Raw genomic sequence first — 22,274 nt, forward strand, 5'->3', positions numbered from 1 at the left:
AAGCAGGGTGACTACCTTTTCAAAATGCAAAAACGGGACACATGCAGGAGTCCTGCCCCCTCTGGAGCCCCAGCCCCTGCTCCTCCTCTTTCCCCTGAGGCCCCGCCCCCTGGTCAGGCCAGATGCCAGAGCTGGGCAGTGGTAAGAGCCGCCCAGGGAGCCTGAGCTGCTGTGAGGAGCCCCGGCCCTTCCACCTGTCCTGGGCTGGGGGTTGGGGGGCTCAAGATCAGCCCCTGGCCCATGTCCCTTCCCCCCAGGGCGCACTGCCCAGGGCAGGTGGAGGGTCCAGGGCTCCCCACCGCGGTCCAGGCCCACTGGGTGGCTCATAACCTCTTGACCTCCTGAGGTCCCTTCCAACCCTGATATTCTATAATTCTATGGTTCTATGATTAACGTGGCCCAGCTCTGGCTTCTGGCCTGGCCAGGGGGCCTCGGGGGGAAGAGGCGAGCAGAGGGCGGGACCTCATGGCAAGCAGGGGCTAAGGCAATGACTCCACAATCTCTTTCTCGAGTGGTAACAGCTAATTTAGACCCCTTCATTTTGTCTGTATAGCGGGGATGATGTTTTCCAATGTGCGTTACTTTGCATTTATCTACATTGAATTTCATCTGCCATTTTGCTTTTTGTTGTCCGGTCACCCAGGTTTGTGAGATCCCTTTGTAACTCTTTGCAGTCAGCTTGGACTTAACTAACTTGAGTAATTTTGTATCATGTGCAAACTTTGCCATCTCATCCCTTATCCCTTTTTTCAGCTCATTTATGAACACTGTCCCCATACAGATCCTGGGGGACCCCACACTTTACCTGTCGCCAAGCTGAAAACTGACAATTTATTCCTACCCTTTGTCTCCTGTCTTTTAACTGGTTACTGATGGAGGAGAGGACCTTCCCTCTAATCTCATGACTGCTTACGAGCCTTTGTCGAAGGCTTTCTGAAAGTCCAAGCACACTCTATGCACTGGACCACCCCTGTCCGTGTTTGCTGACCCCTTCAAAGCATTCTAAGAGATTGGCGAAGAGCTCACATTTTCAGCTCTTGTTGGACTAAAATTGTCTTCCCCTGTGAGTAACTCACCTCTTGCACGTGCAGATCCACGCTGTCTCTATCACAGTAGTGCTCTGACGACTATGTAGTGCAGCCAAGACAGGACTTGGAATACCAATGTAAAAACACACAGGAAATGTGCACATGTGCACTTTGTTGTGTCTATATGAGTGTGCACGTGCACATGTGTATGCTTGTGTGTGTATCTGCATGCGTGTGTATGTATATGTAGGTATGTATGTGCATGCATTCTGCGTAAGTGTCCGTGTACCTATGTGCCTGCCTGCACAGTGGAGGAGAGTCACTTTTCAGGCTAACTTTGCACTCACAGAGAAGCAGATAAGGGCACAAGCGCCTTTTCTGTTCCTGGCTGGGCCCCCTTACAGGTCAAGGATATTTGCATTTCCAGGTTTCTCTAAGTTCACACATGCACTGAGCATGCCCATCCTCAGCACTAAGCAGGGCAGATTCCCTGTTCTCCTGCTACCCACGCCATCAGCAATCACACATGCAGCTAAATTGTGTGAGACTTGCTGATGGGCTCTGGAACGTCAGCTAGAAGCCTGGTGTTTGTGGCTTCCCAGCAGTCTCGGCCGGCTGTGCTGGCTTGCCAGTCGCTACTCCTCCGGGCTGCTCCCTGCAGTCTGGCTCTGGGTGCTTTGCTCAGACACACGTTTCGCTCTGGGTTTTTCCCTTCGTTCATTGCCGTCGGCTGGATGTTTTCTGTGTGCCATCAGTAGCAGACCCTGGAGCTGCCAATGGCTTTGCCCTGGCCCCAGGGGTGCACTGCAGTGCCAGGGGACACTTTCTGGCAGCTCTTTTGGACCTGGTGTCAGCAAAGGTACAGGGTGCCAAGCACTGTCTGCTGCTGGCTAGAGCGTCTGAGGGAAACGAATGCAGGTGGCTCAAAGCGACTCGAGTGGCAAAGGCGGGCTCGGCAGACGGTGCCACTGGCCCATGTTGGAGAAGGTCACACAGCCAGGAGAGATGGGCCTGGAGCATGCTGGGCCAGCCCCACCTGCTCCTCTGAGCCAAACTAACGGGATGGGGAGGGCCATGGCAAAGAAACTGCTGCTGCAGTGCATGTTTTCCTGCTGAGAAATCACAAAGCAAGTGGAAGAGGGGCCGGGTGATGGGGAACGGGACAGGGGGATGGGAACAGGAGTGGGGGGCACGATGGGGAATGGGATGGGGGGAAGGGAACAGGAGTGGGGGATGAGGCATGGGGTCAATGGTTGTATGTTGTTGACCCTTTTTGGCTAGAGCAGCTAGTTTGGGTCCCTGGGGATGTTACCTTGGGGAGACCAGTGCACGCTGGTATTTGCTTTGATGCAGTCTTGTTTCTTTACAAGGAATGTACAAAGTCCGGTGTGTCCGAATGCAGGAGGAATTGAGATCAAAAGGGGCAGGTTCTTGGCTGACCCCAGGCCTCTTTAGCCAACACCAGACCCAAAAGCCCTTTCCTAGCTTTTTCCAGCATCACTCTGTACTCACCGACTCCTGCTTGGCTTCCTGGCTCTCTCTCTCTGGTGTGTGTGGTCTCAATTTCTGTGTGTCCTGCCTTCCCTCACACGCACACACACCCCACGAAAAATACTCATGAAAGCCTTCTATAGGTGGGAGGCGTCTGGCAAACTCATTCTGACAGTGATGTTAAGTGACGGGTGAGTTCACACCTATCAATCTCTATGAGGTTTTAACTCAACCCATGCAATATTTCAGCCAGCTCATAGCAACACCATGGAATTAGTTTTACAATTTTCTTTGTTTAAAATCCCAGTTTATTGAGTTTGCTCCTTGAGAACACCCTGCCCCATGCAAAGATATAGTGCAAGTCCTGGTGTCCTGCCCCGCTCTTGCACACATTCCATGTGCTGTGTCACACCTATACTGAGCTGCTCCCGGCAAACCTTAGCCTCTGAGTGCCAGCTCCTGGGGCCAGGGACCAGGGCTTTGTTCAGTGTGTGCAGTGGTGCCCTGCAGTAGGGGCTGCTGGGGGGCCAGGGAGGCACCGAGCAGGAAGCAGGGTCCGGCCTGCCCAGCTCTGCTGTGGTTTTGAGTCTAAAAGTGTTAGCACTTTTGCTGACCAGGACGTTCCCATTGTTCCGGGAGACCCAGCACGGGGCAGGGGATAAACACCAAAAGGGGAAATGGGTGGGGAAGTGAAACTCAGCAGCTTCTTCCAACCCTGATCGGACAGAGCCACCCGCAATCCCCCCCGCCCGCACTCTCCGCCTCATTCTCCCTCTCGGGGAAGGTCAGAGACCAAACGAAGCCCCCTGCTCACAGAGCCTCGGCCAGCCTCTGGGAGAGGTAAGTGACTCTTCTCTGCGCTGCCCAGATGCGCTTCTCCCGTGCAGGCTGCACTCTGGTTCCCCAGTGGCAGGTCTCTGCATTCGGGATCCCGCAACCTTTCTTTCTCAGCCCCTTCCTGCCACGTTCGGACTGGCTCTCTGCCATCCTCGCTCTTCGCCTGTCCTGGGCCGAGGAGCTCCCGGCCCCTCCCCAGGTGCATGGCTGTAGGGAGCTGGGAAGGGGGTAGCCCCTCAGGCCTTGCGCTCCCTCTCAGAAGGCCAGTGTGCAGGGGGTCCCAGCCAAGCTGTACAGGGGGGTGGTCACGTCCCATCCCCTCGCCCTGCGATGCAGCCAGTCTGCGGTGGCTCTGTGCTGAAATGACAAGTCGCTTTTCTTGCCTTGCTGCTGCCCGACATCTCTGAGCCCTGCCCAGCTACAGTCAGCTCTCATCAGGTCATTCCCTGCCCCAGGGGCTGGTCTCTCTGGGCCCGTCTTCCTTGACAATCAGAGCAGGTCCTGGCTTGGGGTCACCTTCTCCCAGCCCTGCAGATGGGGGTCCCCTGCAGTGCAGGTCAGGGTCTCAGCCTCAGCTAGGGGCTGGGAGCGAAGTTTGGGCTCTGCATCATGTATCTGCATCAGACCTAGCCCACTCCTGGCTCTGGATGGGTGCCCTGGTCATACCCCCATGCTGCTCATGGCCAGGATGTAGCCAGTTCTGAATCTGGGTGTTGGCTCTGACCCAGGTTTGATTCTGGCTGGATGGGTCATCTCTGCCCCGGTGCTGACTCTGGGGTGGAAGACTGGTGAACATGACATTGTGAGTGACATATGAACAGTGGAGAGAGGAAAGGAATCAGAGTCTGACAGTTTAAAACACTGGGTGGAAGCCTGGGCCCATGGCAATCTATGGGGGTTTGGTCACTGACACCAAAAAGGCCAGAATCTCACCCTGTCTATTAAACCCCAATACCTAATGCACCGGTTGGAGAAAGGATGTCTTTGTTAAAGGGCCATTCCTGGCCCCTCCAGCTAGGTTGTGTGCACTCTCAGCATGCACTTGGAGCCCCCAGAAGCACAATACCAGAGACAGCAAAGGTCACAGGCCGCATGTTTCTAAGGTACAAGTGAGCAGAGACCCCCCCCCTTTAATTGGTTATCTCTCCCACCCCCACCCCCCATGCTTCTAGAACTGCCCCTTGAATCACAGGTACCTTGGAGGGAGAGAAGGGGACTGAGCTGTTTTTTGACCCTTGGCTCATGTTCTGCTGCTCTGTGCATAGTTGTGATGGTCTCTTTCCAGGTCCCTGCCCGCTGGCAGTCAGCCTCCGCCCTGTGCACGGCAGCCCCCGGCGGTAAGGACAGCCCCCTGCCCCCACATACACACACAGACCATAACCAGTGTGGTTAGTGAAGGAGAATGGACATCTCCGGAATGGTTCTGGAGACAAATTCAAAACTGAAATATCAGGGACATTTTCCAAGAGGGCCCATTGCAAATCCTGGGCAGTGACAACAGTCTCCACAGGCTGGAGGGGTTTGTGCAGCTAGGATTTCACCCAGCTCTAGTGTACAGTGCTTCTCTCTCTCTCTCTCTCTCTCTCTGCGCGTGGGTGGGTGGGTGGGTGTGTGTGGCAAGCTCCCCATCTGTGGCTGTGTGTAGTTGGGTTGGGGACTCTCCCCGGTCCAGGCAGGGGTCTGTAGGGAAGTGGCTGTTGTCCCTGGCTGGAACTGTGCCCCTTGCAGGTGCTGACTCCCGCAGCAGGGAGCAATTGTGGGAATGTCCCAGCCACGGCTCATGCTAGGGGGCCCATGTGCTTGCAGAGGCAGAATGGCTGGCAGATTCTGGCTGGCAGCCAGCACCCTGGCCATGATTCTGGGCATGGCAGTCCCTCAGGAGAACGTGTGTCGAGCACCAAACGGCAAAGATGGCTACCCGGGAGTACCGGGCCTCAACGGGAGGCCAGGGCAGAAAGGCGACAGGGGCGAGCCAGGTAAGGTGGGAGAGGGGAGCCGTAGCTCCCAGGGCTGAGAACATGGGGAGGGCTGGGTATGGTGCTGGGTATCGTCTCTACAGCACCAGTTCCAACTCAGCCCTGGCTGGCTTGGTGGAGGGGACTGAGCTGGGGCGCTGGCCCAGGCCTGCTCAGCAGTGAGGATGGAGCCGGGCTCTGGCCCAGGCCTGCTCGGCAGAGGGCACTGAGCCGGGCGCTGGCCCAGGCCGGCTCGGCAGAGGGGAGGGAGCCGGGCGCTGACCCAGGCCGGCTCGGCAGAGGGGACTGAGCCAGGCGCTGGCCCAGGCCGGCTCGGCATAGGGGAGGGAGCCCAGTGCTGGTGCAGGCCAGCTCGGCGGTGAGGATGGAGCCGGGGTCTGGCCCAGACTGGCTCGGCAGCAGAAAGGGAGCTGGGGGCTTTTGCCTAGGCTGGCTCAGTACAGGGATGGAGCCGGCCTCTGACTAGAGGGTGGCTGCTCATGGGGGGATGTGGCTGGCGTCAGCCAACAACGCCTGGGCCCAGGTTCCGTCAGCCGCGGCCTGTTCCTCTCTTCCAGGGTTGCCGGGAAGGAGATCGGGGATCCAGGGACCCAAAGGTGATGAAGGGGAGCCTGGGTCTCCCGGCATGCCTGGGAACCAGGGCTACAGGGGGCCAAATGGTTCCCCCGGGCTCCCAGGGCAGCCGGGGAGGAAGGGAGCCAAAGGCAAGGCTGGCAATATCAAGGACCAGCCCCGACCCGCCTTCTCGGCCTCCAGGAAGAACCCCCCGACCCGCGGGAACGTGGTGGTCTTTGACAATCTCATCACCGACCAGGACAGCACCTACAGCACCCAGACGGGCCAGTTCACCTGCCGGGTGCCCGGCGTCTACTACTTTGCCTTCCAGGTGATCTCCAGCGGGAACCTCTGCCTCAGCCTCGCCCTCAATGGGGAAAAGAAGTTGGGCTTCTGCGACAGCAACGGCCGCGGCACCCTGCAGGTGAACTCAGGCAGCGGCGTGCTCAGGCTGGCCCCGAACGACCGGGTCTGGCTGGAGAGCGACCCCCGCCAAGGCAACAGGGTGTACGACGGCACCGAGGCCAACAGCGTCTTCAGCGGCTTCCTGCTCTTCCCTGAGACCCAGTGACGCCCCTCAGCCAGCGCTACAGCAAGGCGGCCCCTGCCTCTCCGAGCCCCCACCGCTTCGCCCGCTGGCCTGTGAGAGCCCTGCCGAGGGGTGTCCTGGGGGGCCGCAGGCCAGCCGGCGTGTGCAGACCCAGCCTTTCCTCCCGCGCCACTCGGGAGAGCGCTGCGCCAGCACACGCGGGGCGCCCTGTGTGCCCTGCAGGGGTGGGAGCCGTCTGCTGAGCTCCCCAGGGCCTGTATCAGAATACTCTGTGTCCAGTTCCACGAGTGTAGGGGATATAGGCCCTGGCCAGGCATGACGGCCCAGACCCTGCTCCCGCAGAGCTCCCCTTGGCTTTGATGGGACCAGGATCGGGCCCCAAGTGCCTGCCCTGGGAAGCCTGTGCCATCGCAGGCTGGTTCTGGGCATTGTGGGACGAGCGCACTCCCAGCATGCCAAACAGACCGGGACTCCCCACCTGTCCCCATGGGCTGGCATCTGGACTGCCCGGGTCACTCGCAGCAGGGGCCTCCCTCCCAGCACCCAAGTGTGAGGCTCCTCAGACAAGGGTGGGCTCCTTCCTCTGGCCCCAGGGCCATGATGCCACAGCCCGCACCCCAGGCCTTAGACAAGATCTGTCTGCAAAGGGCCAAAGCCTGCCAGTGGCCCTGTCCTGCTGCGCACCCCTCTGCCCTGGCCTGTGTCCCGTAACGTGCCCCTTGCTAGCGTGCAGCCTTGAGAGAGCTGCCCGGGGGACCAGGATGTGGCGTGGGGGGACAGGGGTGGTAGATAGGCTGGGTTTGCTCAGCTGCTGGCTGCTCTGTGCCTGGCCTGGAACCCCAGCTAACGCCCTGGGAAGTATCATCTCGCCTTCCTGTCAGGTCCAGTCCATTGCCCACAGCCGGCGCACTGCCTAAAGAGCCACAGCTCCCACTCCAGGCAGGGTCCCCCCTTCCCGGCCAGGCGCTGCCATTCAGCATGGACTGTGTGCCCCAGGCCAAGGAGAGTGGTCGCACTCGGTGCTCTGTCCGAGCAGCACAGTCCCAGACAGTGCCCCGGTCCCAGGGAGCGGCGGCTCAGATCTTCCTGCCATGCTGGTTCTCATCCGCCTGCCGAAGGAGATCAGTTGTCACCGGTGTCATTCCCCCGCTGTGGCCCCTTTATTCCCTGATAGGAAATCACTGTTGGTTGTGGCTTGCGCTGTACTAACCATTGCAAATCCGGAGCTGGCTTCAGGCCACCCCTGGTTTTCACACCCTTCCAATCAGCACAGACGAATAAACCCTTTCTTTCCCTCACTCATTCCCATCCAGTGCCTTGGTTTTCTTTCTCGTTCACATCGTCCTGCAAACCGTCAGTGTCCTGGGCCCTTTCCCAGGCTGCTACTTCCATGCCAGCCCCCCCGGAGCCAGGAACAGCACAGGCCCAGAGCACAACAGGCTGGCGTCTCCCAGGAAAGACCCCCTCAGGATTTGAACTCACCAGCCTTTGCAGAGGCTGCCTTTGGCTCCAGCTCCCCCATCCCAGTGCTGTCCAGAGAGTTCAGGCTCCAAGCCATGATGTCCCTGGGGAGCCTAAAGGAGCCAACAAGGCCAGAGTGTTTCTGATCTGTCAGTACTAAGAGCAATGCCTGGGCGGGCATCTTTCCACCCTGCACCCAGGCAAAGGGACCAGCCTGGCTGACCCAAATACGCTGCAGCTACATAGAAGGTGCAGCAGCTGCACGCCGCAGTCCATCCTGAGCAGGAGGGACGCCCCAGGGCCAGTGGGTGTCCAGATTCTGTGGCCCATGCGGCCCTGGGCATCTGGGCATGACAGGGAGCAATGGGTCAGGGAGAAGAGTCTCTGGGAGGGTGACACTTTTTTCTTCCTAAATCAAAATGAGGCCAGCAGCCCATTGGTTTGCACGGCACCCAGAACAACAGGGCCCTGATCCCAGTGCATGTGGGAAATGGGATCCCCCAGCTCGGGCCAGGCTGCAGGCCGTCAGTCCCAGGACCCCTGCACTGTGGGCTGCCCTGTGGCATGCCCAGGCACTGGATTGCTGGTGGGAAGGAGAGCTCTGCCCTAGCAGGAAAAGGGGGAGGGGAGCCGGGCATAATGCTGCAGGGACCATGGGCACTGCCCCCGGTAGGGTCCCCGGGCATTACCCTCCCCCACACACACAGCAAGCAGAGCAGGCAGAGGGCATGTGCTCCTTGCAGAGGGCAGAGCTTGTCCTTCCGGGAGCATGCACTGGACACTCCTGGGGGTCAGCTTGGATTGATCCTGGGGGCTGCGTCTGCCCCTTAACACCCTGCCCACAGTGACAGAGGAAGGGATAGGGGAAAGAGCACTGCTCACTCACACTGGTGGGCGCTGTGCTCTCCTCACCAGAACCGGTGCCTCGTCCAGGGGCCTGCGCTCCTGGAACATGCTGGACAGACAGGTGAATGGCTCGACCTCGAAAAAGACTTTTGTTGACGCAGCTAGTGAGCCAACACATGGGCCCTGGGGCACTGCCCAGAGGGGTGATACCCGGGTATGGGCCATCGTGCCAGGAGCCCTCCCCGGGAGCTGATACCCAGGTATGTGCCATGCTGGCACCAGGACCCGACCCTGGGGGCTGATTCCCAGATTCCCGGGGTGTGCCACGAGTCCTTCACTGATCCAAAAACATTCTTCAGTAAAAGGAAGCAGGAGTTATGTGGGTATTGACCGCAACCCCCCACCAATTCAATCGTTTTCGCTGGCACCCAGGGGGCTGAGCGGAGGGCTGGGCTGGCCAGGGTGCCCAGTGCGAGGCTGGGAGCAGGCCGTGACATGTGCCAGGAGATGGGGATGACACAGACTCAGCACTAACCCTCATCCCCCGACCGATGGGCGAGTGTCGGAGGTCACAGGGTTCTGAGCAGGTGCCCTGGGCACTGGGCTGAGGTCGTGCCACTGTGGGGGCACCCCCAGCATGGCCCTCTGCCCTCCTACACTTCAGTCCCAGAGGGAGGGGAAGAAAGCGGGAAGGTGAGCGGAGGGGCAGTGCCCTGATGGAGGTGTGCATCTGCCTCTGGATCAGCCGCGAGCACTGCACACTGCCCCTGGTCCTGCTGCTGGCCCTGGCACCCCTCGGTCTGGTCCTTCCTGCCCTGCCCCTTGGCGGCCAGGCCCATGACAAGGTGGGGAGCACTGGCGCGGCATTTAGTGCTGCCCGGCACTGCGGAAAACGCTTGCTCAGAAGAAATGTCCAGGACAGGGATGTGAAACTTGGCCAGGGCCCCAGCGAGGGGGCTGGTCTTTCCAAGAGGCCTGTCCTGGACTCCTTCAGCCACCAACTTCCTCCTGGCTGGTGTTGCAGCCAGAGCTCTGACAAGCCAGCCAGCAGCCCCACCACAGCAGAGCCCTCCGGAGAGCGCAGGAGCCAGCGCCCTGCCCCAGAGAGGTAAGGGGCTGGCGGGGGGCAGCCGCAGGATATTGGTGAAGAGGCTAGGCCCGTGTCACTGTGCTGTGGGCACAGTGGCAGGCATTGCCGTGGCCATAGGAGCTGACGTGTGGCTGTGGAAGGGCTGGCTGGTGGGCTCACAGCAGGGATACCCCAGTAGCCTGCTCCTGGGAGTGGCCTTACTTATGGCCACTGGTAGGTCAATCTGCATAAGGGTTTTCACTAACTCTCTGCAGGACTTCTGGGTCTAAGAGCCCCTGCTAGGCCGGAGGGCAGAGGCATGGGCCAGCAGGTGCACTGGTGTGGGGCAGCCAAGCTGGGCAATGCACTGTCCAGTCCAGGGACAGATTGCGGAAAGGCAGAGCTGCCCCCCGAGCAGAGCAGCACCAGGGATCCTGGAAATAGGACAATGCCCTGGGAGCCAGGCTGTCCCTGTGCCAGCGCCAGGGAACCCCAGAATGGACCTTTCTCCAGCAACCCAGCTGTGCTGTGGGCCACAGCCAGCACCAGTGACAGGCAAACCAGGGCCAGGCAGCTCAAGCCTCTCTGTCCATGCACCCACAGCAGGGGCCATTCCTGACCTATGCTCAGAGCCGGGAGCGGGAAGGGCTGCCGGAAAGGAGAGAGGCTGCCCACGATGGTGGGGAGGGAGACGCTGCCCTGACTCTCTGGCTGGGCTCTGGGCTCAGGCAGGCAAAGCCTGTCAGGCAGCATTCCGGACCCATGCAGGCTGCCGAGGGGACAGGCTGGGCCCAGGGGGCGGGAGCGGGTGGGGATGGCGAGCCGAGGGAGGGTGGGTCCTGGTATGAGCGAGGGTCAGAGTAACCCGCAGTCTGTCACTGGGTGGAGATGCTGCACCCAGCCTGGCAGCAAGGGGCCTCCGCTGTGCCCACAGCGACAGGACAGGGACTCTCAACACTCTCCACATTTCCACTCGTGGTAGGACAATGATAGTCAAGAACATCTGGGAACCAATGGGCCTGGGCCTAGCCCTTCTCCTCCTGGTGCTGGAGACCACCGTGACAGGCAACGCTTCCCACAGCTGCTATGGTACCCCTGGGCTGCCTGGCACACCTGGCATGCCTGGCAAGGATGGCAGAGATGGGCTGAAAGGAGTCAAAGGCGAACCAGGTAGGTACCCTCTAATAGAAGCTTGTCAAGGGAGTGGGCATTAGAGAGGTGTCACCAGAGGGCTCCCCGCGGCCCATAGTGCCCGGAAGATAGAGGATTAGTGCCAGCTCTGTCCTGGGGTGCACAGGTGGGAAAGCACAGAGGGAGAGGACAGGACATGGCCCCACAGCCTGATCCCAATGCAGGGAATCAGCTGCCCTTCTCCGGCCCCTTTCCTGCAGGAGCGCAGACACTGGCACAGTTGCCTGCTCAGCATCAGAGCCCTGGGGGCTGGCTCAGGGATACCAACCCTTTGCAGGCACGGAGCGGAGGAGAGAGGACTTGCCCACACAGCCAGAGTAGGCTGGGAACACGGCCACTCAGCCACCAGGGCAGGGGGGGCAGGGAGGAGCCGCCAGCCGTCCCTTCCCAATGCACGGAGCCACTGGATCCACACTGACGGACACTCCCTGGAACCCCACAGGCATCCCGGCCATTCCTGGAACCCGAGGGCCCAAGGGGAAGAAAGGAGAACCCGGCAGCCCTGGCCTGCAAGGAAAAACTGGTCCCATGGGTCCCTCTGGCATCCGGGGAGAGCCGGGTGAGCAAGGCCAGCCTGGAGGGCCTGGCATGCCTGGCAATTACAAGCAGAAGCACCAGTCAGCCTTCTCAGTAGTGAGGCAGACCGGGCAGTACCCAGACAAGAACGCCCCGGTGGTGTTCAACCACGCCATCACCAACCCCACCCAGGACTACAACACCACCTCGGGCAAGTTCACGTGCCGCGTGCCCGGCCTCTACTACTTCGTCTTCCACACCTCCCAGACCGCCAACCTCTGCGTCAACATGTACAAGAACCGGCAGAAGGTGGCCAGCTTCTGCGACCACATGTCCAACATCAAGCAGGTCAGCTCCGGAGGCCTGCTGCTGCGCATGGACGCCGGGCACCAGCTCTGGCTGGCAGTCAACGATTACAACGGCATGGTGGGCATCGCTGGCTCTGACAGCGTCTTTTCCGGCTTCCTGGTCTTCCCAGACTAGGCGGGCCAGGTCAGCTCTGGCACGCGCCGGCTGATCCCAGCCTCTCTCTGCCCTCTAACGTGCACGCTGGCACTCTCCCTGCATCGCAGCGCCTCACCGTGGGGCACAAGGGAACGGCACGCCAGGGGCTCTCTGCACAGGTCCTCTGCTTGCGTCAGCTTGGCTGGGCTGGGGCCGGGCCTGTTGGCTGCAGTCCTGTCCCTGTTGGGCCCCGGTAGCCACCCAGAGCAGCCAGACTCCAACCAAAAACTAACCAGGACCAAGCAGGTTTTCACATGTGTTTTCGAGACAGAGTCACCAAGTGTAAGGGAAGAGGGTTGTCTGGCTGCGTCCCTGCTTAGCGAGAACCACGGTGGCCCACTGTCCCCGCTTTCCCCAGCCGCTCTGCGCTCTCTACACAGTACAGGGTCTAGCTGCTGCACGCTCTGCAATAACTAGCCCTCGCTGCTTCACGCTGCTCACACCCAGAGACTCCTAGCCCTGGGGTCTCCCCGCTGCCCCCAGCGAGTCACGCCAGGGACGGGTTCGCCCCAGAAAGTTTGGAAAGGGAACTTGGCCATGAGCTTCTGTCGAAAACATCAATAAATCCCCATTCTGTGGCACGGGGCCTGATGTCTCATGTTCTACCCTCACCATGCAGCATATCAGAAACCTCTGTGTGTGTGTGTGTGTGTGCGCGTGTGCTCGTGCGTGAGCTATTTCTATGGCACTGGTTACAGGAGCTAGACATCGAACTCCACAAATGCCCAGCCAGGCCTCCATTGCCCATGTGCTCCTGTTGGTGGGCGACTGGGCGCAGTTGGGAAAGGGGAGTTTGTTTCAGAGCAGGGCAGCGCTGAGCTCCCTCTGCCCCATGGAGTGAGGGGGAGAAAGGGGCCTGTTTCCCATCCCTACACATAGGCCCGGGCTCCATCTCCCTCCCTGGTGTCTCAGCCCTCCCAGGCAGAGGCTGTGGCCAGGCAATGAGCTGGTTCAGCCCCTTCTCTAGATGGCCTCTGGGTACGAGTCCGGCTCTGACTACAAGTTAAGCTGCCCTTCCCCATGGGGCCTGGGGAACGGTGCCTGCCCCCAACTCCACCCTGGATGGATTCTCTCTCTGTTGACACAAGGGTGCAAGTGAGTCACAACCGTAGGGCCAAATGCATCCTGAATTGGCCTTGCCCCAGGCCCAGCCCATAGCCCAGCTCCCTGGCAAACACACACAGTGCCACCATGCCCCTGGCCTTGGCGCCTGGCACACCCTGGCCCCGGCGCCCAGAGGCTCCAAGGGCACAGCACACAGCCAGGCCTCATCCAAACAGAAAGGGCCTGAGAATGCCTGTGTCCCATTCCTCCCTCCTGGCCTTGTAGATTGGCCCCACATTGATGTCCTGGGTCTTGGTGCCTCACCTCAAGGCTTCCAAGCTGCTTCATGAAGCTGCTGGGCCCCCCAGCACCCTGCCCAGCCATCGTCATAAAGTGCAACTGTTCCGTTCCCACCATGGACACAGGGATTGTCAGACGAGCTTAGGATCCTTGGGGCCTCTCTGAGGCCAGCTCAGAGGCACTGAATGTCAGAGGGAGCTGGGAGCTGCCACGGAGCCTCAGGGGGCATCCTGAGATTCTAGGAACGGGTCTGTAAAGCTCCAAAGCTTCCCTTTGACACACAGACACAAAGGGCTGATCCCCACCGCCCGCCGAGGCCATGCCAGAGCCCAGGACAGCACCGCGCCTTCTCAGCTCATGCTAGACTCTGGAGAGTGCTAGAGGAAGCGCCTGGGAGTCTGGAGACCTGGGCTCTGGAGATAGTCACCACACATCTCTGGGCACCAGTCTCCCCATCTGTCCAGTGCAGCTCAGACAGGCAGCTGGACCCTGAGCATGGGTCACTCAGGGTCTGTCTACACTGCAGTTAGGTACCTGCGGCTGGCCCGTGCCAGCTGACTCAGGCTTGCAGGGCTCTGGCTAAGGGGCTGTTTAACTGTGATGAAGACGTTTGGGACCCCACCGCTTGCCCCCATCTCACAGGGTCCCAGAGCCCGTGCTCCAGCCCGAGCCCAAATGTCTAAAGTGCAATTAACAGCCCCTTGCCCCAAGCCCTGTGAGCCCAAGCCGTGGGTGTCTAATTGCAGTGTAGACACACCCTCAGAGGCCTAAGCTAGCCAGGGCCTTCTGTAGCCGAGCCCATCTTTCCGCAGTCTCTCTAGTGACAATTGCGGCCCAGCACTTCTCAGTTCTCTGGCTGAGAAAGCAAAAACTCCCCCAGGTTACAACACAGGGCTCCAGTGGTGTTTATAACCAGGAGCTGCTTGTCCAAATGGCTAGTGCCTGCCCCCACGCCTGCCCCGAGCCTGGCTCAGGAACTCCAGGCAGGTTTGAGTTCACAGAAGAATGGACACCTGAGCATTCCCTCCTGACACCCGCAATAGCACCTCCCCGGGGATCTGCAGGGGCGTGCATGTGCCACTCGCTGGTTCAAAGCACTTACAAACTCTACCAATGAATCAAGCCAAATATCTGCAGAGCAGGGACCTTCCAAGGAGCCCTTTCAACTTGAAATCCGCTTGACCGAGAGCTCCCCCTAGGGCAGGGGAGCCTGACCCACACCCCTGGCCCTGCGTGACACTGAGCGCCGGAAGGGCCATCACAGTCACTGGGGAATGCAGGATCAGGCCCCACTGTGTGGACACCCCAGGCCAAATCCCAGCCTGGTGTGAGCCGCGGCAGCCCCAGGAGGCTGGGGAGTGCATGTGCCAGGAGCAGGGCTGAGTGTGGCCCACGGGGCAGAGGCTCGGCAGGGAGCAAGGGCAGGCGGAATCGATTTTAAGAAATGTGCCTGGTGCTACCAAGATCCAGGCCTGCTCTGACTGGGGTTCTCTGGGATAGTCCAGGCCGCGTGCAGCTGGAGGAGGCGTGACTCCAGGCATGGACAGGGCCCCACAAGCCCTCCGGCTCGCCTTTCACGCAGGGGGGATCTTAGAGAGCCAACTCCTAACAGAAAGAGGCAGCCAGATGTGGCGGCTAGAGTCCCAAGGGACAGGGAATCCGGGTTCCTTTCCTCTCCACAGCACATGGCAGCCCCTCGATGGTCTGTGACCCCCAGCCCAGCTGGGCTCCTGCTCCATTAGCCGCATGCCCCGAGGCTGGGAAACGCGGGAGGGAGGGAGGGCGGTTCTTAGCGATGGGATGGAATCGCTCTCGACTGCGGCATGAGGCTTTGCCAGGCGGTGAGTGTCTCTGTGCTGGCTGCCCAGCGCTCTGTCCAGGGGACAGCATCCCGCAGAGTCAGGGGCCAGATGCAGAGGTGATGGGCACAGCTGGCCCCCTTTGACCTTTGCACACACACTCCCCAGTGGAGGCGAACCTGCAGCACTTCCACGCTGAGGAGCCAGACAGAGGTGAGTTAAAGTGGGGGCTGGCCCTTCCATTTGCACCCCTGAGAGCTGCATCTCTGCCTCAGCGTCGGCCCAGCGGTGACTCCCTGGAACACGGGGGCTGGCTCGGGAGATGTGTGGGAGGGGTGAGTCTAGGCAGGCCGGGCAGCGCCAGGGATCCAAGGGAGCTGGTGGGCTGGCACGGGGGACGTTACAGCCGCTCTGGCACCCTCACACTCACATGGACCCTTGGAAGCAGATAAGTGCAGCCCTGGGACCTCAGCACCGTCACGTCTCCCAGCCCATGTCTCGTCTGGCCCAGGCGAGTGGGTCCCAGCAGCACCAATGAGTGGGGCCAGATCCTCACCCCATGAACACCCACTGGAGTGTTTTCTTTGACCCGGGGCGTGGGAGGGGGGGCTCTGTCTGCACAGTGCCACCAGGAAGTTAGCGACACCTTCGTGTGCAGCCACAGGGCATAGGGCTGGGTGCTCACGAGTGACCCTCATTCCCACAATGCCCCCAAACCAGCTCTCTATCACCAGGGTGTAAGCGCAGAGACTGCCCCGGCTGCTCTGGGTTTTCAGAGGGGGGACTCAGAGCAGGGTCAGGGGGGCCAGGTAGAATTGGATCTTAGCAGCCTGTGACCCTCTTGGGGAGTTTCCTATAAGGGCAGGTGAGGACACGTACCCCAGTAAGAACAGACCCACTGAGCAGCACTTTCTAGGGCTCGGGCCAAGAGCTGCCGATGGCCAGAGGCTCTGGCCCAGCCACGCCCAGGCTCCCTGCAGGGCTCAGGCACCGGGGGTCCTGCTGAGCCTGCAGAAAGAGCCTGTGGTCAGCTCCGAGCGGGGCAGCGGGGGATGTGAAAGTGCCAGTGTGCAGAAGGGCCAGAGCCAACGATAAAAAAGGGATGTGGCCAGTTCCTCTCCTTGCCCAGCCTTTGTCTTCTCACGCAAACTTCTGCTTTCCCTGTGCAGGGTCACTGCCAAGCTGGACGGAGACGCACCCGGCCTCATCCCTGCTCGCTGCTGCAGGACGCTGCGAGGTAAGAGCGAGCCCGCACGGTGCCCAATTCCTTAATAGCCACGAACGAGCCGGGCGCTTGGACAGAGCAGTGTCCCTAAGGGGCTGCCAGGGCTCCAGAACCCTCTCTGCACCCGGCTCCCTCTGGGCTCGAGAGCAGACTCGGCTCTGAGCTGTGGAGCAAGCCCTGCACTGAGCTCCCAGGGGTTTCTGGCCCTGCCCCAGCCGTGCGTTCCCAGCCAAGCTAACCTTGCCGAGAAGCAGCTCCTGATGTTGCAGTGTTTTGTGTCTGGCTTATACGGTGCTGGGCTCTTGGTCTGTAGGACCAGGAGATTCCGAGATTCCAAGGCCAGCTTGGACCATTGTGATCATCTAGTCTGACCTGAATAACACAGGCCAGAGACCTGCCCTGAAATAATTCCTGTCCGGTGTGTCACAGTCACAAATGGCTCGGACAGGACGGTCAGGGAGAACTGGAGAGACTGGCGCACTGATGCTGGCAGTTCAGCTCAGTGCCTGATGAGACAGCCCATTAGCCTGGGCAGGGGACAAGCCCCACAGCAGGACAAAGCCCTGGGGGACAGATGGTTTGGGAGGGTGGCTTATGGATGTAACCCTGCTCTCAGTTACTCTGGAGCAAACCCAGAATCTCGCCACTGAAGCTAATGGAGCCACTCCAGGTTTGCAGTGGTGTAAATCAGAGCAGGGTTTGGCCCCGAATGTTTTGGTTCTGTGGCTGGATGGGGAATTGCAGCCGGTGGAGCCGGCGGGATCTCAGAGCAGTGGGAGCTGGGGCAGGATTTGACCTGAGCTGGGTGAGGTGCAGACGTGAGAGCCGCGCGTGCTGCTCTCCCTGTCCCTTCCACAGAAGCTCTGCAAACGCCGAAGGTTTTGCTGCTCCTCTCTTCTCCCCTGCGCTGCCCCGCAGCTTGGGGACTGGGCCGCCGGTGCCTGAGCCTTGAGGCTGTTCTTATCTGGGGAGGGGAGGAGATGTGCGGTCCGGGGGCCAATCTCTCCCCATTCATCAGTACTGGTGGAATGTCCCCATGGCACGGTGCCCCAGGGCTGCGCTGTTCCTGGCAGCCTGCTGCCCAGCCCATCACCCCGTGCTGCCCTGTAAGCTGTGCTGTGTCCCCCTGCTCTCTCCAGCGCTGGTGCTGACATGATGCTGTGGGCCGTGCTGCTCTGCCTGGCCGCGGTCCCCCTGGCCAGGGCCGATAGCTGCAAGGGCTACGCCGCCATCCCGGGCATTCCGGGCGCACCAGGACAGCCGGGCTCCAATGGCCAAGATGGAGTGGACGGCCCGAAGGGAGAGAAAGGTGAGAAGGAGGCAGGAGCTGGGAGCAGGCAGAGCTCTGGGCCAGAGTGGTGCTATCAGGATGACAGCAGCTCCCTGAAGGCCCTTTCGGAGTAAAGCATGATTCCCGGGGTTAGCTGTTAGTGCCGGCCCAGACAGCCCGGCCCTTGCTGCTCTCCGCCAGGAGGATGCATTGCTGGAAGCAAATGGTTTGCACTTTTCCAGTGCAGGAACCAGCCAGCCACAGGTGCGAGGAATACGTCCCTCCTTGCCCCCTGGCCAAGAGGGGAGCACCAGGGGAGAGGTGGGGCTCTGGTCTGGCTTGAGAGAAAGGGGAGAGGGGAGGTGTCTGCGAGAAGGGATCCCTGCTGCAGGGGAGCAGGAATGGGGCCTGATCCAGAGGGGTGCAAGGGAGGAGCTTCGAGTGCAGACAGGAGGGGGACAGACAGAGCGCTTCACCTCGGGCAGGAGGGTGAGGGCGTTGCTATCAGTGCTACACGGGTGGCAGCCATGGGCAGTGGGTATAATAGGCCGGGGAGGCTAAGCCTCCCCAAACAGGATGCGGGGCACCTCCCTCTGGAGGCACACCGCTGGCCTGCCGCCTTCAGAGCACTGGCCTGAGGCCCTGCTCCAGCGTCCCGCTCTTCCCCCATAGCCCCGCCCACGCTGCTCCTCTTCCCATCCTAGCTCTGCCTCTCTCCCAAAGCCGGCGGGGGCTCAGGCGGGCAGGGCAGCGGGCCAGGGGCTTGGACAGGCAGGCTGGTGGCCCAGGGCTTGGCTGGCTCAGGCCAGCCGGAGGCCCATGACTCAGAGTGACTCAGGCCAGGACTTGGGGTGGCTCAGGCAGGCTGGGGCTTGGGGGAGCTCAGGTGGGCTGGCTGGGGCTCCTCTGGGGCTCCTCTGGCTCCAGTGGGCAGGAGGGGCGGGGACTCAGGCAGAAGGAGTGGGGCAGGGGGCTAGCCTCCCCAAACAGGCGGTTCATGCATCGCCCATGGTGGCCGCAACGGTGGTAAGTTTTCAGGAGAAGCAGCTAGTGCAGACACAGCCTTGTGCAGACTGCACCGAGCCAGCGCCTCATCCTGGCACTGCTGCCCCTGCTGCCAGGCCATTCGAAGGAGGGCGTTTGCTCAGTTCACCGAGTGCAGCGTGGCACCTGCAGCTCGGCCTCGTGCCCTGAGCACATCCCCCCTGGGGCAGGTTCTGCGGCCTGCGGTCTGCCTGCGCTAAACAACCCAGAGACCCGCCCCTGGGGCAGCCCTGGCCAGCACACGTCCTGCGAGGGGCGCTCTAGGGGCTGCCCCAGGGAAAGAACTCGCAGTGCCTATGAAAATGGAGCCCGCATGGGCACAGCCTAAAGGGCCGACACACAGGCCGTTTGTGGGGAAGCAAATTGCCTGGTGGGATTTGGGAATCCATCCTGCAAACCTCCACTACGGGAAATGCTGGGCAGGTCCCTGTGTGGGTCTCAGTGGGCACCAGTGTCCCTGTGTGTGTGTGGGGGGGTCTTAGCTGGCACCAGAGTCCCCATGTGAGGGGCGAGGGTCTCAGCCGGCACCAGTGTCCCCGTGTGAGCAGTGGTGGGGGGGGGTCTCAGCTGACACCAGTGTCCCCGTGTGAAGGACGGGGGTCTCAGCCGGCACCAGTGTCCCCGTGTGAGGTGTGGGGAGGTCTTAGCCAGCACCAGTGTCCCCGTGTGAGCAGTGGGGGGGTCTCAGCTGGCACCAGTGTCCCCGTGTGAGGGGCAGGGGGTTTCAGCCGGCACCAGTGTCCCTGTGCCATGGGTGGAGGACTTTCCGGCACAGAAAGACTGGAGGAGGGTTTCCTCGTCCACCGGCCCTGAGCTGGTCGCATGGCTTTGGTGGAACATCTGAGGCCACGCTCTGGGCTCAGCAGCGAAGCGAGGAACCTGCTAGCGATAAGATGAGGAACGACAACAGAGCCTGTGAGCCTTCCACTCCTGACTCTTCTTTTCCTGTTCTCTAGGTGCCCCGGGGCGGGTGGACGATGAAATGGAGCTGGGGGAGAAAGGAGAGCCGGGGAGCCCCGGACACCCCGGGAAAGTCGGCCCCAAAGGCCCCGTCGGCTCCAAGGGCTCTCCGGGCCCCATGGGTCCTCCTGGGCCAGTGGGTGAATCTGGGGACTTCAAGACCACCCTCAAATCTGCATTCTCAGCTGCCAGGACCATTAGCATGCTGCCACGCCGGGAGCAGCCCATCCGCTTCGACCGCATCATCACCAACGAGAACGGGCACTACGAGAACAGGTACGGGCGGTTCACCTGCCGGATCCCGGGCCTCTACTACTTCACCTACCACGTCACCTCCCGTGGCAACTTGTGCATCAACATCAAGAAGGGCCAGGGCACCAAGGGGGAGAAGGTGGTGACCTTCTGCGACTATGTGCACAATACCTACCAGGTCACCACTGGGGGGGTGGTGCTGCGGCTGCAGGCAGACGAGTCCGTGTGGCTGGAGCCCACCGAGAAGAATTCCCTGGTGGGGATTGAAGGGGCTGACAGCATCTTCTCCGGATTCCTGCTCTTCCCCGACGCCTAGCCGCCTGTGGACAGCGCCCCAGCGCTCACTCTCCCACGTGCTCCCCGCATGTCACTCCCGAGCGCCACGCGCTGGCACAGGCTTCCACGCTGCAGCCCGTTGATACATGAAGTGCTTTCCCCAGCAGCAGCGCCGGCTACTGCTCAGGGCCCAGGACCGTGGCACTTCCCCCGCACAGAGCTGCCTTCTCTCAGTACTGACCGTCCCACCCCTGGTGCAGCACCAGCTTCAGCCCTACCCAGCACGCAGCCCCCTGGCAGAGAACCCACAACAAGGGAGGCCCGGCCCCAGGAGACCCGTTCTGTGTCCCTGAATCCCTGGCAAGCGCCTGTGGATCCCAGGCCCCAGCCCATAGCATTCACATAGCTTCTGCTTGCCGCGGGAGGGAGACACAACCCCTTTAAAATGAGCAAAGCACCAGCCCCTCAGCACAGCTAAGAGTGATGGTTGGCCCAGGGAATCCCAGTCAAGTGGGGGTTCCTGTCACAGCAGTGGGGATTCCCCAGCATTAATTCTATGGCCAAGGCTGCTCATGCTGGAGAATCATGGCAGCCCAGCCCTGATAGACAAATATTTGAGTGCAGTGGAAGTGCCCGCCATCCTCTCCCAGGGGGATGCCCAGCTGTGAGCCGCTGTGGCCTGCTCACTGCAGCACCCGTGCTGTGGAGCCGATGGGGTCAGGCCAAAAGGCCCCGCCCCAGCCCCAGCTCCCGGCAGATGATCCATCAGGAGCAATCCAAGATCTGCACTCCCCTTTCCAACCCAGCTGGAGCTGCTGGACTAGACAGAGCCTGACACCCTGCAGCTGCCCTGCCTGTAACAGGGAGGAGACCTCCAGCGAGGACACCTGCATCCTAGCCAGCCCCACTGCCTTCTCCACTCCAGTGGCTGCTTGCTGTCCGTTGGGGCTAGTGCTCACCAGGCCTGAGCATGCTCACACACATTCAGGCCCTAAGCCAGGCTCCGCAGAGCAGAGACAGCCAATAAACTTGATGTCTGCTATTGATTTTGCTGTTCTGATTTAATTAACAAATAGCCTGCCAGTGCTACTGGGGTGGTCTGGGGCAGCCCAGTGAGGGAGGGGAAGTCCTGGGCAGCCACCAACACAGGGCTCAGCAAACACATCAGGGGCTGCTCCCAGCCAGACAGCAAGAGCTAAGACTGCAGAGCTCTTAGAGCTGGGAACATTCTGGGTGCTGCATGGCCGTTGGGGGATGGTAGGGTGCTGGGTGCTGTGTGGCTGTGGAGGATGGTAGAGTGCTGGGTGCTGCGTGGCCGTTGGGGGATGGTAGGGTGCTGGGTGCTGTGTGGCTGTGGAGGATGGTAGAGTGCTGGGTGCTGCGTGGCCGCTGGGGGATGGTAGGGTGCTGGGTGCTGCATGGCTGTGGAGGATGGTAGAGTGCTGGGTGCTGCATGGCCGTTGGGGGATGGTAGGGTGCTGGGTGCTGTGTGGCTGTGGAGGATGGTAAGGTGCTGGGTGCTGCCCATTCCTGGCTCTGTGCGGAGCTGATGGATTCTCTCATCAGATGTCATTCCGTGGGCAATGGCCTTGACTGTGGCCAGAGCTCTGGAGGCTGTGGGGCTGTGGAGGGGCTGGGGCTGCAGGATTGCTGGGGCGTGTCTGGCACGTCTGGTACAGGCACCAGGGTGTGGACTCAGGGCACCGCCATGCCCAGCAAGAGCAGGTGGTGCAGGGGTTAAAGGCCCTGGTGCTGCTCAGACACTTCGGGAGACTCCTTCCCTTCCTCCCCTTGTTCATTCTGCCCTGGTGTTATGGAAACACGATGTGATGAAGTGGGACTGTTCTTAATGTTTCCTCTGAATACTGTAGGGGTGCCTCAGTTTCCCCTATGCATTTCTTAAGTCTCTAGGTGGTGGGATAAGGGGGTGTAATTGTTGCAGAGCAAAGGGCCATAAATGGCCAACACTCTGTCTTCTGGCAACTGATGGCCTGGGCCCTTCCCCCCTGCAAGGTGATAGCTAAAGGGTTGGAGAACAAAGGAATCAGGTGATCTCCTGGCCCGGAAAAGGGACAAAGCC

At 60.8% G+C, this 22,274-nt stretch overlaps 3 protein-coding genes across 4 annotated transcripts; all 3 read left to right on the plus strand.

Annotated features, from left to right (window-relative positions):
• The first annotated feature begins 3,276 nt into the window (after positions 1–3,276).
• Positions 3,277–7,716, plus strand: C1QA (complement C1q A chain). 2 transcript variants are annotated; one of them, XM_074975253.1, is made up of 4 exons: positions 3,279–3,359; positions 4,642–4,693; positions 5,163–5,332; positions 5,890–7,716. In XM_074975253.1, the coding sequence occupies exons 3-4, from the start codon at positions 5,170–5,172 to the stop codon at positions 6,456–6,458; spliced, it is 732 nt and encodes a 243-aa protein (XP_074831354.1). In that variant the 5' UTR covers positions 3,279–3,359; positions 4,642–4,693; positions 5,163–5,169; the 3' UTR covers positions 6,459–7,716. The 2 variants fall into 2 exon arrangements, with proteins under 2 accessions (XP_074831355.1, XP_074831354.1); XM_074975254.1 differs by lacking the exon at positions 4,642–4,693 and having other exon boundaries at positions 3,277–3,359.
• Positions 7,717–9,737: 2,021 nt separating this feature from the next.
• On the plus strand, positions 9,738–12,598 carry C1QC (complement C1q C chain). The gene is made up of 3 exons (XM_074975221.1): positions 9,738–9,852; positions 10,796–10,983; positions 11,447–12,598. The coding sequence occupies exons 2-3, from the start codon at positions 10,800–10,802 to the stop codon at positions 12,001–12,003; spliced, it is 741 nt and encodes a 246-aa protein (XP_074831322.1). The 5' UTR covers positions 9,738–9,852; positions 10,796–10,799; the 3' UTR covers positions 12,004–12,598.
• A 3,695-nt stretch (positions 12,599–16,293) lies between these two features.
• C1QB (complement C1q B chain) lies at positions 16,294–21,314 on the plus strand. The gene is made up of 3 exons (XM_074975182.1): positions 16,294–16,404; positions 17,532–17,701; positions 19,663–21,314. The coding sequence occupies exons 2-3, from the start codon at positions 17,545–17,547 to the stop codon at positions 20,232–20,234; spliced, it is 729 nt and encodes a 242-aa protein (XP_074831283.1). The 5' UTR covers positions 16,294–16,404; positions 17,532–17,544; the 3' UTR covers positions 20,235–21,314.
• Positions 21,315–22,274: the final 960 nt, after the last annotated feature.

This window comes from Natator depressus, chromosome 18 (genome assembly GCF_965152275.1).
Source record: "Natator depressus isolate rNatDep1 chromosome 18, rNatDep2.hap1, whole genome shotgun sequence".
NCBI classification, from domain to species: Eukaryota; Metazoa; Chordata; order Testudines; family Cheloniidae; genus Natator; species Natator depressus.